General features: G+C 49.5%; 1 protein-coding gene across 7 annotated transcripts in view; it reads left to right on the forward strand.

The window, feature by feature from the left end:
- The first annotated feature begins 5,866 nt into the window (after positions 1-5,866).
- The window catches only part of RHBDF1 (rhomboid 5 homolog 1), a 38,939-nt gene continuing 29,241 nt past the window's right edge, over positions 5,867-15,564 (forward strand). For 2 of the 7 annotated variants that reach the window (XM_075767771.1, XM_075767772.1), the window contains exon 1: positions 6,803-7,084. Coding sequence is in view for 1 of the 7 variants with exons in the window: in XM_075767776.1 (XP_075623891.1) it covers positions 6,032-6,084 (53 nt within the window). In the remaining 6 variants the exon portion in view is untranslated. Of the gene's footprint in view, positions 6,108-6,735; positions 7,085-7,388; positions 7,582-15,564 lie in introns of those variants that run through there. The other 5 variants (XM_075767777.1, XM_075767776.1, XM_075767775.1 and 2 more) reach the window with 5 other exon arrangements.

The raw sequence follows: 15,564 nt of genomic DNA on the forward strand, positions 1-15,564 counted from the left end.
TATTTTGTACAGCTCTTTCCTTTGTGGACAACTTGAAATCCAGGGGCTTTGCAGCAATCTGGAATGAAGACACGCTCTTTTATCAAATCCTTCGAGAGGCTGGCCTTCTGCTTTCTGTCTAGTCGAAGCCTTGACCTTATTCACTGATGCAATTGTCATGTCCAGTGAAAGAGGGAACAGGTCTCTGGGGCAGACAGTCTGCCTCAGCCAAGGCTCTGAGAGGATGGCTTGGTCACACCTACACCCAAAAGCTTTCCAAGGAGTGACTTTGGAGTTTTCTGAATGACTGGCTTTGGGACCTCACAAGTCCTGAAGAAGTAGGAAGCTCCTGATGATTTCAAAATGCTTCACGTGCCAGGAAAAAGGGAAAACAAGCAAGGCAGATATTTGTAGGTTGGCTAGTGCTAAACTGTATCACTCCACTGGGATCATTTGCTCCAAATGCAGACTTTTTGTAAGAAATGCTTGTAATAAAATGTAATACATGCAAGGGTCTTGGGTGGGAGTCAAGATTAACAGTTGCTTTCTTCTTGGGTTTCATTCCTTTCTTCCCTTCCCCTGGTCTGGCATCTTATGACAAGCATAAACAGAATATTGGTTAAAAACTTTTCTGGCAGCTTCCTTTTATACCATGTCCTGCAGAAGGTCTGTAAAGACAGAGACAGCTCCACCAGTGCTTCCTCATTTAAGGTTGGCAGCAGCTTCTTTAGTTCCTGCACCAAAAAGTCAGCTGAAAAACAGGGAGTCTTTACAGCTCGGTCTGTTTTGACAGATGTTTGTAGGCTCACTGTTGATGGGGTTTAATTACAAATAATTCTTCTGTTCCTGTTTGCTTAGCACCAGTGTTTCAGTGTACATGCATCATGGCATCCCATTCTGGATCCTCAGTAGAGGGGAGAGGCAGAGAAACTGGAGAGCCCAGTGAAGGGCCACTGGGATGGTGGGGGCTGGGGAGGAGAGGCTGACAGAGTGGCTTTGCTCACCCTGGACGACAAGGTGCAGGGGATTGAAACCCACCTTGCACGGCCCACGGGGGCTACAGGGACCCTGCAATGGCAGGGGGCCACAGCAGTGACAAGGGAAACTGGCTGCATACAAAGACGGGGCTCTTCCCTGTGAGAGCATCACAGCCCTGGGACAGGACCCAGAGAGGTGGTGGGACCTCCATCCTCAGAGGTCTTCAAAAGTCAATGGCAGGGCCGCACTCTAGGCATGCCAGAGATAGAGGTCATAAAACCTTTGGAAGCTGGTAACCTCTTCCTCTTCCTTGCCTCCAGTTTCAACCTGAAAAATGTGGAATAACGCTGAAGGACCAAACCAGCAAAGCAGTGACAGACCAGGAAGAGGAGCCACCTTTCCAGTCGTACCTTTTCCAATTTACCTGGCAGCACAGGGGGACCGATAAAGTTTAGACCAGGACCCATGAAATTAGATTGTTTGCAATAGTTTTTACATTATATTTTATATATTATTGTTTCCTTAAGTCTAACTAACTACAGTATGATATGGTTAAATTGTTTGTTGCTGGAGAGTGGATCTATGTTACTGGAACAGGGAGAGTGGATTTTATTTTGAAATTTCAGCCTCTTACTTTGTCTTTTCCTTGCCTATGCCAAAACTATTCTTAAAGATTTGTTTAAAGATGTACTGGATTTACACAAAGCCCTGTTATTTTAGCTGAGTAAGTTCTTTACAAGGTTGTTGTCAGTATCTGCATTATTTTTTTCTCCAATTACTGAGTTCATATTTTTACATCAAGATAGCAAATCTCTGCTCTTTCTTCAAAAATGTAGTTTATTTCCGACAGACCAACCAAAATTTCTCTGCTCTTTTATGAACTCCTTCAGTTCGTTTATGAGTAACTGAACTGGAAATCTTTCTTTTTTTTTTTTTTTTAAATTCCCTTTTAGTTAGTATGGGAACTTATGAGATGGTACTTCACTGTGGCTAATGCTGGCTTTGAGTCCCTTTCCGTGATGTTCTCCTTTCTGGACTGAATTAGATCACTCATTATTGCCAATTTTGAATGTTTCCCTGCAAGGCTTGTCCCCAGCAGCGGGTTAGAAGCCACCCGGGCTAGCCCGGAGGGATGCAGTCACTGGTTGCAGGCTACCAAACCTTGCTTGTCCACCTCATGTCATTTCCTGCAGTGCGTTGGGGATGGGCTTCTTTGGCATCCGTCAAGCTGATGTGCTGTGTTCCTACCTACCTCTCATGCATTCTGATAGCAAGGTTTGATCACGCGGTTAGCGACTATGCTCTGTATTTGACTGCTTTATAAGAGTCCTCATGTGCCTCTTGGAAATAAATCTGTCTCGTTTTGAAATTCCGAAGCAATATTATTTCATCTCTTGCCAATAGTGGATTGGAAAATGATAAGAGTCTTTCAGGCTACATAACAGATATTTTGGGAGTTTCATCTTACTTCTCCTATGACATTTTTATTCCTTCCATATGAAACATATGTATATGTATATGTTATACATAACTATGTTAAAAACTCCTTTTTTTTGCTGGAGTAAACTGAGGAGAAGGAAGCTATTTTGCTAAGTGACATTTCCTAAGTATTTTGGAAATAATAGCCACCTTTACATATGCCTTTTTTCTTTTTTTTTTTTTTTTTGTCAATTCCCACAATGGGTTGACCAAAATGAAAATTGCCGTTTTGATCCGAATGTATTTTCTGGGTGAAATACAGTTGAAAATAAATATTTCTGTAAGGGCTGGCCAAGAAATCCTAGTTTTATGTTATTTCCACTCCTCCACCTCCTCCTGGCACCACAAACACACACATTCCCTGCGGCTCAGTCTAGGAATGATCAATTGCAATTAATCTGGGCAGAAAATGAAGGGCTTGAGTTTTGATGTGATTTCCTCGTGCTCTGCTGGGCAGCAGCTCCTGGGGCTGCGAGTGGTCTGGGGTACTACCCCCTTTCCAGACCCTCAGCATTTTGGCTCCCCTCCTGCCTCATCTCCTGGTTTTGGTCCCCAGCCCCACATGGACTCGCTGAACATGCCTTTGAAGTGAATTATCTGTGTGGTTTGGGCTGAATAACCTACGGACTAGGACAGTGGGGCTTGGGTTTATTTTTGGGCTTCTTCCCTGGGCTTTAAGTCCTGGCTTAACGCTCCGTCCCTGCTCGGTGTGCAGCCTGGCAGGCCTGCTGCCAGCTCAGCCCGCAGCGCATCCAGCACCTCACCAGGTGCACGAAGTTGCCGGTGTCCCTCTTTGCCACTGCATGATCCCGCGTGATAATGTCTGCAATGTCTGCTGGTGCCTGAGGGTGACAAAGGCTTCAAAAGACTTTCTGCCCAGTGTTAGGTTTTTGAACTTGAGTGGATTATAAGAAATTCAAGTTGTAACATAGCTGCTTGTTAGTAGGGTCTCTTTTTTTTTTTTTCTTGAAAGCAAAAGGTATTTCATCTGCGCTCCAAAAATTGTCAATATATTTTTTGCAGGTTAGCAGCACCATTCTCAGCTTGGCATCCCATCTGGAGAGGAGGCATCTGTACTCCGAGCATTTTGTGCTGACACTCCAGGTTGACGGACTGGTAGCACCTACGGTGTGGGAGAAAGGGCACTGCTGGGGCTGGGCACTCAGAGCAGCCAGCGCTGCTCTTCCTGGCGTGAGGCTGGGGCAGAAAGCAGCAATGCCAGCTGCACACAGAGGAGCTGCAGGGTAGCGAGGACAATTTCTGTAGCAGCTCTGGTGAACAGATCCCACAGCACTAACCCCACTTCTCCTGCTCACAGGAATTCCCCCTGCACATGGGGCTGGGGATGAAAACCTGACCTGCCACTGGTACCCAGGAACCTGTTTTTTCCCCAACAAGGGGATACAGATGATCTCCAGTCCAACCTGGAAATGCATTCCCCAAGGGGAATCCTCATCTTCTCGCTCCTGGCAGTTCCCTCTCTGGCTCCTGGCCAGGCCACCTGCATTTGAAACTCCATGGAACTTTGCTTGGGTTTGTGTGTTATTAATCCTCCCCAGAAGAAATCCCAGACCTTTCTGGACCTCTTCCCTGTTTGCTAGGACAGCTGCCAGGGCTGCGCCACTACTTCATGTCAGCACAGGAGGTACTGCAAAACCCATGTATTTCCAGAAGGCCAGGGGAGCTCTGCTTTCCCCGTGAAGGCTGCAATATGATTCTCTCCGCTGTGTTTGCCGGATACTGGGATGCTTTCTTGGCCTAAACCCTGAATAAAGCAGGTCAAAATCAAATCATCTGTCTAGATAACCGGCAATCCAGATAAAAATAGACCTCTGTGCTCCTGGTGTGTCCCAGCTGTCCTCACATAACATAAGTGTTAGGCAACGCACGCCAGCTGTAAGAAGGGGAAAGGAGCTGCACTAGCTCGGAGTATTGCACAGCTCCCTGGTGCCACATGTCCAGCGGTGGCCATAAGCACATGCCAACACCACCATCTGCCTACTTGGATGTATAATCAATATACAGTGCTGCCCGATTTAATACTTGATAACACAGGATCAGTGCTCCAAGGAGCATTGCATATAAATGTGCATGCAGGAGGGAGAACCATGGGGTGCTGATGAAGAAGAGGTGTGAAGTACCCGTGGGTTGTTCTCCTGGCCGGTGCAGCCCCACTAGTGCCTGGCTGTAAGTGGGCAGGTGTGTGGCTCACCTGGCATTGAAGGAGCAGTTTAAAAGTGAGCTGCAGCAGTAAAAGTGCTGTGTTTCACATGCTGATGGATATCTGTTTCGTTGGGTTTTAACCATGTCTTGTGGCAAGAGCACAGTTTCTCATGGGTTTCAAGCAGAAGGGAGGAAATTCCAGTTTCCAGCAGAGAAGAACGAAGCAAATTCATGTAATCACATGTTCATGTTAAATATAACAAGCACCAGAAGAGAGCTCTCCTTCAGCTGGTCCTCAGAGGCCATGTTTCAAACAGAAGTACTCCCTGCAAGCATTCATGAAGGAGAAAACAAAAAAGGCTGTTGGGCTGGATGACCTGCTCTGAACCAGGACTGGTGGGTGACACAGCTCTGCTTCCCCCTTTGACAGCCTACAAGTGTCCCCTCAACACCAAACTGCTGCCGTGCACCAGCTCATGCTCGAGAGCACAGCGGTCAGAAGCCGGCTGTAAGTCACCCTATCCCATATATTTTATGCTTATAGGACTCAGTGAACTGAAGGAGCAACACCCTGGGTGGCGATGGGAGCAAGGAGGGCATGTTCTTGACCAAGAAGGTAGATTTTATCCGACTAAGTGGAGATGCCTGCAGCTGGGTAAAAGAATCCCACCCCACAGACCCAGGCAGGCTGGGCAGGGAAGCGCTGGGGAAATGAGAGCTTGGGTTGGGGTTAGCAGTACTGTCTGCAGGAGTGTTACACAGGAGTAACAAATTGTGTTTCAGTGACAGAGCTTTGTTTTTTTGCAAAATGCATGCGCTGTTGGCAGGAGGCTAAGAGAGAGCGGGAGTAGGTCAGAGTCACGCTCTGGCTCCAGAGCATTCCTCCTGGGAGATGCTGAAGGGTCCTGCGAGTTCATCTCTGCTCTGTTACGTTACTGGACACTTCTTTTCCATGTTTATGTGGTAGAAACATCTGAAAATAATTTGTGCTTGTTAAGTTTTGCGGATGGTCAGGGTTCTGCACACAATTTGGTCTCCACCTCAGCCAGGACTCGCTGAAGCTGATCTGTGTTTGCTCATTAGCTAACACGATGCAATGTAGTTAGCAGGGCTCTCTGGGGGGCTGCCTTCGAAGTGTGGATGCCGTTGCCGTACGTGGGCACGCGCAGGGGTGGGTGCGGTACCGATGAGCTCACCCTTCGCAGGGAGTGCCGGCCCCTCGACGGCGGCTCTCTCGCTTGCCTCAATTGCTCTCGTGCGCAGGTCGGCAGGGAGGATTCAGTAAGAAGGAAGGAATATGCACCCCCCTAGTTATTACTAATATTAAAAACATCTGCAGCTGTGGGTTGGGGACCCGTTGAAGAGGGATGTGCACGCTGCAGGCCTTGCTGGAGCTCTAGCAAACCTCTGCGTGAGCAATACACGCTGACCGATGCTCCAGAGAGGACGGATGGAGAAATCTTCGGCAACAATCCCAGGACAAAGGCGAGGATGGCTTAGCAATCGAGGTGGGAGGATGCCATCCAGAAGGGGAAAATGTTTAAGCTGGGAGTAAAGAAACAGCTTAGGGAAGGGATGATATGCTAACCACATGGTTTGAGGAGGAGGTGTGTAGAACTTGATGGGAAACACAGGACTAAGTCGGGGGGGGGGGGGGGGTAAGGGGGCGGGTAATGAGGCAAGGGGCAGGTAAATGAGAGTGAAACTGCAGGAAAGAGTGAGGTGAGTGGGAGCAAGCCAGCCAAGCGTTAGCTGTTCTGTGCGGGGGCAGTGCACGCCACCCCTGTGACAGACTCGGAGGTGAGGGCTGCCCGTGGATGCCAGCGGGGCCGGGGAAGGCCTGGCCGGGCGCTGGCACCTCAGCTGTGCCCGGCCCCTCCGCCCAGCGTGGCCGCCAGCAGTGCCGAGACTGACTCCCGGCCCCGGGACTCCGCACACGGGGCTCGGTACGGCTGTTGCCGGAGCCGGGCGCTCCGGGGTGGCAGAGCTTCCAGCCGCCGCGGGAGCGGCCCGTGGATAATGGAGCTAAACACTGTCGCTCGGCTGGGGGTCGGCGGCTGCGCGCCTGAAGGGCGATGCCCACCCTCGAGGCGGACCCCAAAACCGCGGAGGGGAGGCGGGGGCTCCAGGCCGGGGCCACGGGGGCCGCACTGCGGGGGCCGCGGGCGGGCCGGTGGCTTCCGCCCGGCGCGGCGCATTCCTACACCGTGAGTCAGGGCGGCGGCGCGGCGGGATGCGTCGTCCCTCGGCTCCGGGCGCTGGCAGCTCCCCGGCGGGACTCACGCCGCCGAACCCGGCTCGATTCCCGTCTCCTATTTGCATGCCGCGGCTGTGAATGGCGTGCCCGGCCGGCCGGCCCCTGGCACGGGGGAGGAGTCTCCGCGCCCTACGCGGGCCGAGCTCGGCGGAGCCGGTCCCTTAAGCCGCACTGGGGGGCGGCCCGACCCGAGCGGCGGCTCGCCGCTGCTCCTTACCCGCCTTTACGGTGAGTGCGAACCGCGGGACCGGGGATAACGAAGGAGGAGGAGGAGGAGGAGGAAGGGGGGGGGAGCCCTACACGGGGCCGGGCGGGGGCTGCCCCGGGGCACGGCGCACACGTGAGTTGCGGGCTCCGTCCCGTCCCGTCCCGCGGCCCGGCCGCCTCAGCCGCGGCTCGGCAGCCCCCTGCTGGCGGCCCGACCGTGAGGGGCAGCTCTGCGGTCCACCGAGGGCCGTTCCCTGCCCGGCTGAGGCGGCGCGGATCGCGCCGCCTCAGCCGGGCAGGGAACGGCCCTCGGCGGATCGCGGTGTAAGGCCGGCGCCCTGAGGTGGCGGCCCCGTGAGGGCCTTCGGTGCCTCAGGTGGGAGCCCGGTCCTGTCAGTGACAGGCAGAGGTTGGAACCTGTGTGGTCTCACTTTCCCGGAGAACCGGGGTCTGGCTTGTCCGCTGTTCTTGGGATGTTGGGAGCTTGGTGACCCTGGTGCTTTCAGTCGTGGGTAAAGGTGAGCGTTCATGGCTTGTTTCGGCTGATCCAAGTTCATGCTGGGGCTGAAAGGCCCCTCCGGTCCCATCGTTTGCCCACGCATTCCCACCCACCCCTCCCCTGATGCTGGCACCGGTCTTTTGGCAGCCACCTTGTGAGCTGATCTGGTGGAAATCATATTGCTTTTTACATGTGAAGGTTAGTTTTCCTCTGGATCGAGTTCCTGAGGTCTTTTCACACTGTGCACAGCTGTCACGAAGCAGGGGATCACAGCAGTCCAACACAAAAGCTTTTGCAGGATTGCACCCCCAGTGCTGAGTCCTTTTGGGCTCCTCAGAAAGCAACGTGTTCTTCCCCCCATCATAGCACTGTGCCAAAGTGCCCCTTGTGCATATTTTGACTTGTGCTTTTTTCTCACGTAACTCAGGAGAGGTGAGTGGCAGCACAAATGAGTTTTGTCCGATGCTAGTCCTTGTGCAAGACTTGGTTCTGGCTGCTGGTTCTCCTGCAGGTTGGCTTTGCGGCAGGGTGAGCAGTGTTGGTCAGGGATGTCTCCAGGCTGGGTCTCAGAGCGAGCAGGAAGTTGTTTTCTTTCTTCCTGTTTTTGTCCCCATGGCTGCTAATTTCCTCTGGGAAGAAAGCTGTGCTTTCTGCAATAAAGGAAAAAATAGTCACACGTAACGGGAAGGGACATGGCAGCAAAGCTGAAGGCACTTCTGAATGAAGCATGGAAGGAGGACTAAGCACAGGGTGTTAACAGCAGTAAGGCTGATTGAGCAGCAAAGACAAGTAGCTGCCCTTGTGCCGTGACCACGGGGGTAAAACAGGCCTGCTTGGGACAAGCCGGGGAGCAGACCCTTGGAAGAATCGCATCTCCACTCCAGTGTGTGGATATGTGTTGCTCTCCAGCTGTTCTATCTTGGTGGTGTAGGGTTTGCAAGAGCAGGTGATAACTCATGTTAGATTGGTTGATGTAGTTGGAAGAAACAGATGAACTTTCAGATACTTCCATCCTTCAGGTTTTGATTGTTAAAAGGACTTTAAGAAAGGCTTTGTGTGCCTGAAAGCTTGTCTGCCTTTTTTTTTTTTAACCTTCTGTTGCTCTAATAACAGCTATCATCCCTCCCTCCTGCTGCATCCCTCTTGTGTTCTTAGATCCTTGTGGCTACTGCCAGGCAGCCCAGGTCTGTGCTGTCTGTGTGCAGGCTTGTGGGGAGCCCCTGCCATTCCTGAGCTGGGACCCTGCCAGCCTCCCAAGAGGTACTGTGGATTTGGAACAGGGGAACAAGCTTCATTGTGGTCTTTGTGCTCATCAGTCCTGACACCCCTGGATGGTGGTGGCTCTCACTGTGGCCATGTGTCAGCGGTGTGCCTGTGCCTGCTCCTGTGCGTTCCCATGAAAGGAGCTTAATGCTGTGCAGCGTAAAAGCAACTCCCACAAAACTAGTTCTGCTCTGGGACTTCCCATGACAGGCCTTTTTTTTTTTTTTTTTTTTTTTTTTTTTTTTTTTTTTTTAAGCAATACACTTGAAAGAGATCTGCCTACAAACTGGCTTTTCAGGTTCTGGGGAAAGCCATGGGCTGGCCCTGGTCTCAGGAATGTCTTGCTCTCTACTGGGTAGGCTTCAGCCAGGGTGACGAGCTTTGGATGCGGAGGGCACTGCTCTCCAGCAGAGCAGGCACCTCTTCTCCAGCAAGCTTGTCCTTCCTGTGGCTTGGTGCTGAGAACGTGTGGCCCTGATGTGTCACCTCAGTCAGGAGTTACATCCCTTGGAGACGGCCAGCGCCTCGTCACTGGACTTGGCAGATGGCTTGTTTCGCTTTAGTGGTGCGGACTGCAATGAGACTGCCGCTGAGCAAGGTTGCGAGGCAGGAATAGGAATTCCTTTTGGGGTCATCAGTCCTGTTCCTCTGGAATCCAGCCCCAGAGAGTAGCCAGCAAGTCCCAGCACGTTCCCCTGAAAGAGGCAGGGTCTGCTGAGTGTGGCATGATAGGACAGTTTATTCTGGGCACAGAGCCCACATGCTCAGATATAATTAGTAAAGATTTGATTCCATTCAGTGTGTCAGATCTCTCTGCAGGGCAAATGCAGCCTGGTTAGTGCTGAAGGCCTGAGATGGGCAACATGACCAGGAGTCTTGGGTTGTTTTCCTCTTCCATTCAATGCATCCAGGAAAAAGGTTGGCAGAGCACACCGTGTGCTGCTGGGGATACTGCCTGCTGGGTGGGACTGGCTGTGAGCTGAAGATCCTGACATTTCTCTATCTGTATCTCTAGAGCTTTTATCCAGCAGAACAGTCTTTGATAAGATTCTTCCCTTGTGGTTGCTGCCTGTCTTCCTTAGTTATCTCTGGAGGCTTTGGCATCCCATGGAGACCATGCGCCCTTCTCGGAGGTTCCAGTATTAACTGTGACCCAGCAAAACACTTCTATTAATTTCTGTTCCTGCAGCCACCTGCCTGTTGCTGGTATATGACCCATTTCAGTAGAAATACTTAAGACTTGGGGATGGGTTCCTTCTTTCATGTTTTTCCTGAGCTTAGATGTGGATTAGTTTCCTTTCTTTTCAGGTGAAGAGGTGCTGAGCCCCAAGTCTGACTTTATCATCATCTAGGTGGAACAAAACAGCCAAGAAATATGACAGTCTGGTGCTGTTATTTAGGGTTGCCTCCCTGCTGCCGGTTACCTACCTGCTGTAGTTTTAAGTAACTCGCAGAAGGTATGTGTTGCCTGCCTGCTCAGAGAGCTGTGTTGCATCCTCTCTGCTGAGAGTGTGACAGCATCTCGACTTAAGCTGTGGGAACCGCAACCTGAATTTAGTGGGACTTGTGTCTGGATCGTGGGTAGAATGTCCCAGTGCTGCTGGAAAGTAGAGCGAAGATGGTCTCTTTCCTCAGAGGAGGAGAAGCCCTGGTGTCCAGGGTCATGCAGGTAGTTGTCTCCCCAGTGGCAGGTTTTTTTTTTTTTAGCTTTGTGGTTGGTTGGTTTGTTGGGGTTTTGTTTTGTCTTTTTTGTTTGTTTATTTTTTGCCTTGTTCAGAGCTAGCAGATGAACCAATTGAACTGAATGGACATCAGGACCTGTTGCTTACTCCGTTAGTGTCCAGTAACTTCCCTCTGAGGTTGGCACCCACCATGCAAGTAACAGAACAACATTTATGAAGGGACAATCCCAGCCTGCAGCTATTAGTACCAAGAGATTAGGAAGGCAACGGGCAAGATTTACCCTTGGAAGGAAATGGATCTATTAGACAGCATTTCCCACAGTTGTGCTGGCAGCCTTGTTTCTGTGTCCTTGAAGAACCCCAGACTTACTTGGTGTGTTGGTGTGTGCTCTCGCGATCCAGGCCTGCTCGCACAGTCTCATAAAGACCCTCACTCCAGCACAGTGCGGGGAGGGCAAGGCGTGTCTTCCAACCCTTCTGTTTTCACAGGCAGGCTTGATTGTGCCATTGGGAAGGTCTATGGCAGCCCTGAGAGAGTGAGGTTTCCACAGGGAGCAGTGGAAATTGTGTCTGTCGTGTCCTTGTTAGTTGAACTTCAGGGGTTTCCAGTTGCTTGCTTTTTTTTTTTTTTTCTTTTTTCCTGCCCTGCTCATCTAGCTGCTGTCCAGGACTGATTGAAGCCCACTTAAGATCACATCTCTCATACTTGTTTCAGTCCATGCCGCTGTAGGAATGAGGAAGTGTGGTTGGTTTTTTTTTTTTTTTTTTAAATGTGTGTTGGGATGATGCCACGAGAAAATTAGTAGCTGAGTTTTTGAATAAATCATCTGAACTATGGTTAAATCCTTTTGAATAACAGACAGTGGCTGTTTGCTACTTGGTGAAGGTGGAGAGCTTATTCTTCATGTTAACCTTAACTGTTAAATCTTCTAAAGCTTTAGAGTGCAAGTTTCATTGGTTGTGTGCTCTGTTTGCTGCAGAGACAGAAAATATCAGGTTGACATTAAGGCTTGTTCTTGCTGAAATTTCCTTTGGGTGCACTCTTCAGCTATGTAGATAAACCATTTGTTTCAAATAAAATTAAAGCTACTTTTTGCATACCATGGAAATGTTAGAACTATTGCGGTACAGACCTGAGCAGCAGATACGTTCTCAAATTCTGGGGCCTTTAGCAACAAACAGACCTTGCCTTAGTAATCAGAGCATCTCTAAAACACAGTGATTATTAAAGGAAATGTACTTTCTTCTCAGAAGAAGCATCATTGCAGAATACTTCCCTGGCACAGTACAGCCTTCCTGGGGGAGAAGAGATATCAAGACATGCCTGATCATGCCTTTTCTGGAAAGCCTACCTTTGCCGCCTCCTCCCCTTCCTGTTTCCACTTTGCTGAGAGACAGCCCCTTGCTCTGCTGGTCAGCAGCAATCCCTGCTTTGAAGTTAGGTGGTGGTTTGTTTTTTTTTTTTTTTTTTTCTTTAAAAAGGAACAATCCGTATGAGGTCATCCTGAAGCTGTGCAGAACGCTGCTTTTACTGTTCTACAGGTCCAGCACTTACTTGGCTTTGACTCAGTGAAAGTTGTAACAGCTTGAATTTTAAAATCTTGAGGGCTCAGACAGCTGGGTTGATGAATGCAGCTTCCGTATTTCAGGAGTTACTGCCCTGTAGCAATCAGCACATGGGAGGTCTATTTCTGTGTTGCTTGAATTCAAAGCCCAGTGCTTTAAAGTAGAAGACAGCAGCCTGTTAGTCGTTTTGTCAAAAAGTGTGAGTGTACCTTCCTTTTCTCTGACTGCTCTGGGATTGTAGTATCACGGAGAACAGTGAGAGAGAATGTGCCATTCACTGAGATTGAAGAAGTATGGTCCACTTTGATTTTTAATTTTTTTTGCTAAAACAAAGTTAGAATTATGATTATTTCTATTTGTGTTAAAAATGAGTTGGTGCATTGGGCGCATGTGAATGTACACATATGTACACGCACCTGCAGAGCAAGACAAGCTCTTCCTGCGATTGCTTTCCAATTAGACAACGTAGGAGATGGTCTGTGGCTGGCTGTCGAGCACTAGCAGAGTAGAAATTAAAGCATCAGAGTGGCAGGCTAGCTCTCCTGTGTCCCTGGCTAAATCAGCTAATGCTTAGAAAGAGCAACTCCAGCCAAACCAGCTCTGCTCCGAGTCCTTGGCTTTGTAATTGTTCTTTCGAAGAATCTCCGTTGGGCCTTATTGCTGTGGGCACTGCTGGTGGATGCAGGCTTGTTCTCTCACTTCTATCCAGGTGAACAGAACTATGGTTGTGTTAGAGAAAGCAGGTGTGTGATGGTGAATGAGAATGTTTTGAATTTCAAAGGAACATAGAAAGAAAGTTGGCCTCAGTGGCTCAGATACGGCAGCTTCCATCCTTCCTGAATATAAAGTCTGTCTTCTGGTGGCTCCTGTGTTTGTTATTGTTATTTCCTCTAAGATTTTTTTAGATTGCTATTCAGTGTGGTTTTATGTAACTTTCCATAGGAAATGTTGTCATTTGTGGCAGTTTTGATCTCATTTGCCAGTGAGCAACAAACAGTGATTCTTAGCTGCTTTTAGTACTGAGAGTCTTTGCCATAGAGGTTGGGTGGCTTTTGGTCTAACGCAGTTTTTTGTTTCGAGTTTTTGTAATCTTTCTAGGGGAGGTGGCTAGTTTTGGCAGTTGCTTTTCCATCAATTGTTTATTGATGTCGTATTTTCTAAATGGACAATGTTGTAATCACTAAGAGGCATTACCAAGAAAGTTGCTCTTGAAGTGGCAGCAGCTATTCGAAAAGCAACCAGAGCCAATGTTTACTGCTGTCTTGTGAGTTACACCAGTGCTGCGTCCCTAGCTTTCCTTCTGTCCCGAACCCTTGTGGTACTTGTCAGGAATATGAGAGCTGGTAGAAAAAACCCTACAAATGTAGCATTTCAATGAAAAAATGATACCTTTGTTAAAATGTAGTGGTAGGATTTTGTTGGTTTTGTCTTTTGTTTTCTAATGTGGGGTCATGGCTGCGCTGACAAAAGCATTTTTGTGACTTACCTTGCTGTATAACGGAGGCAATGACTGTGTCCGTGGTACTTGTGGATCAGCCAGTACTTTACAGTGCATCTATTTTACTAATAATGAAAATAAATCCAGAACAGAGTCTTCTGGAGCCCATTGAATTGTTGCCATGAGTTAAGCGTGTACTAAAATAGTTTCTGTGATCACTCTTTCCTGCTTCTTTGTTAATGAGGAGCTCTAGTGACGCTGAAGAATGTGTAGAGCCAGGCAGAGTACTGAGACAATTGTGCTTTGAGGCTGCTGGGGACCTCAGAGCGAAGGGCTCTGCCTGCTCAGTGCAGGCACTGCCAACCCAGAGGGAAGCTGTGGTTACCTTTGAATAGGGTGCAAGAGCAAGGCTTGCATAGCTGATCCTTCCTCTGAATGCACTTCCAGTGCTGGCAGTCAGTTGTTTATGATTGGAATTGTTAATATTTGAGTTGGTAATGTGATTATACTTGTTATCCATTTTGGCTACCTTCACTGTGGCACTGGACCAATGGTAGTATGCTGGCTTCCTGCATAGGCATGCTGAGACGCATCAGCCATCTGGTAGCTTGTAATAGATCTCTAGGTGGAAACCAGCTCCTTTTGAGGACCAGCTAGTGCTGACTTTACTGGCCTCCCTAAGGAATGGGAGTGCTGGTCAGTGCTGGCTTCTCTCCCCCTGTGCTTGACATACTGTCGCTGGAGCTATTAGCAGGTATCGTCATCAGTCCATGCCCAGATGTAGCCTATAAGTGGCGTGCTGTGACCAGGGTATTAGGATGTTTCTGCTGGAAATGTGGCTATTGCATGTGGTGCCGGGCTGGCGTTCTCTGCAACGCTGCAGGGTATGTTCATGGAGAAACACGAACAGGATGAGGATGCCAAAGTACTCCAGAAGCTTTCCCGCTGCTCCCCCCTCTTTGTTAGTTATGTATTTTTGCTCAGGCTGTTCCCCTTCCTGGTACCTAGGTAGGTTTTAGATGGCTCTGGACTGGGTTTACTCTAGGAGGTGGAGTTGGATGCTGATTGCTCATTGCCTGGGCCCTGCGTGGGCCTGGGGCACAGGCATGCTGGCTAGTGCTATGAACCTGCTTCTGTCATCTGGGTCACACATGCTTGGGAGGTGGAAAAGGCAGCCCCTCTGCCCAGTCTGCTGTACTTGGCTCCCTTCCACCTAGTTGCTTTGTGGGTGCCACAGGCCGTAGGTGAGCAGAAGAAACTCATCCCTTGGAACCCCTCTGTGGAAGCTGCCTATGCGTGAGGCTTGGCTGTCAGCTTCAGAGAAGTCTGTGGATGGTTTGGATGTTTTCCTGTCCAATAACCCCAGCAAAAATTCACTCCGCCTCTGGTGGTATAGTAGTATTTTATTCCTACTGCACTCAATGCCTGCATTAAGGCCACTTCTCAGAAGACTGTTTAAGCCTCAAGAGATGCGGAACCCACCACCTCCCTTGTGATAATTGCTAGCTTCCCACAGTGGTATAAGTGTGAGTTTTTGGCCATGTTTTCATGATCGCTTTCAACTGTGCTGCTTTGAGAAGCAGTCCGGTCGTCTGGATCCAGCTGCTCTTGTTGTTCCTGCTTCTTCCCCTTTCCTTCTGCTGGCACATGTGTTTGTGGAGCCATGTGGTGACTTGGATCAGAGAAGAGCTTGGGCTGGAACAAACCATTTTCTTTGCTGAGCTAATGTGGGTTGGTTCCCAGTGTGGATCACCCAACAGCTGCAGGGATGCTTGTGCCAACACGAGGAGGGGGGCAATACAGAGGGCTGGTGGCACTCCTTCTGTTGGCTTGCATTTATTTCAAGAGGCCATGACGTCTTCATAGCTTGAATTTTGAGCATTGGCTTCTGTGTTCTCATTACTATTCTGCCTTTTGTCTGCTGCAATAAAAGGACCTTGAAGATCAGAGTCTGTTGCCTGTCTGAGTGTTTGCAGGTTGCAATTGCGGGTCATCTTTTGACCTGTATTTGGAGAAGTTCAAGTACAAATCTGGGGACTTACAGGAATCAGAA

The sequence above is a fragment of the Balearica regulorum genome, chromosome 15 (genome assembly GCF_011004875.1).
Source record: "Balearica regulorum gibbericeps isolate bBalReg1 chromosome 15, bBalReg1.pri, whole genome shotgun sequence".
Taxonomy (NCBI): Eukaryota; Metazoa; Chordata; class Aves; order Gruiformes; family Gruidae; genus Balearica; species Balearica regulorum.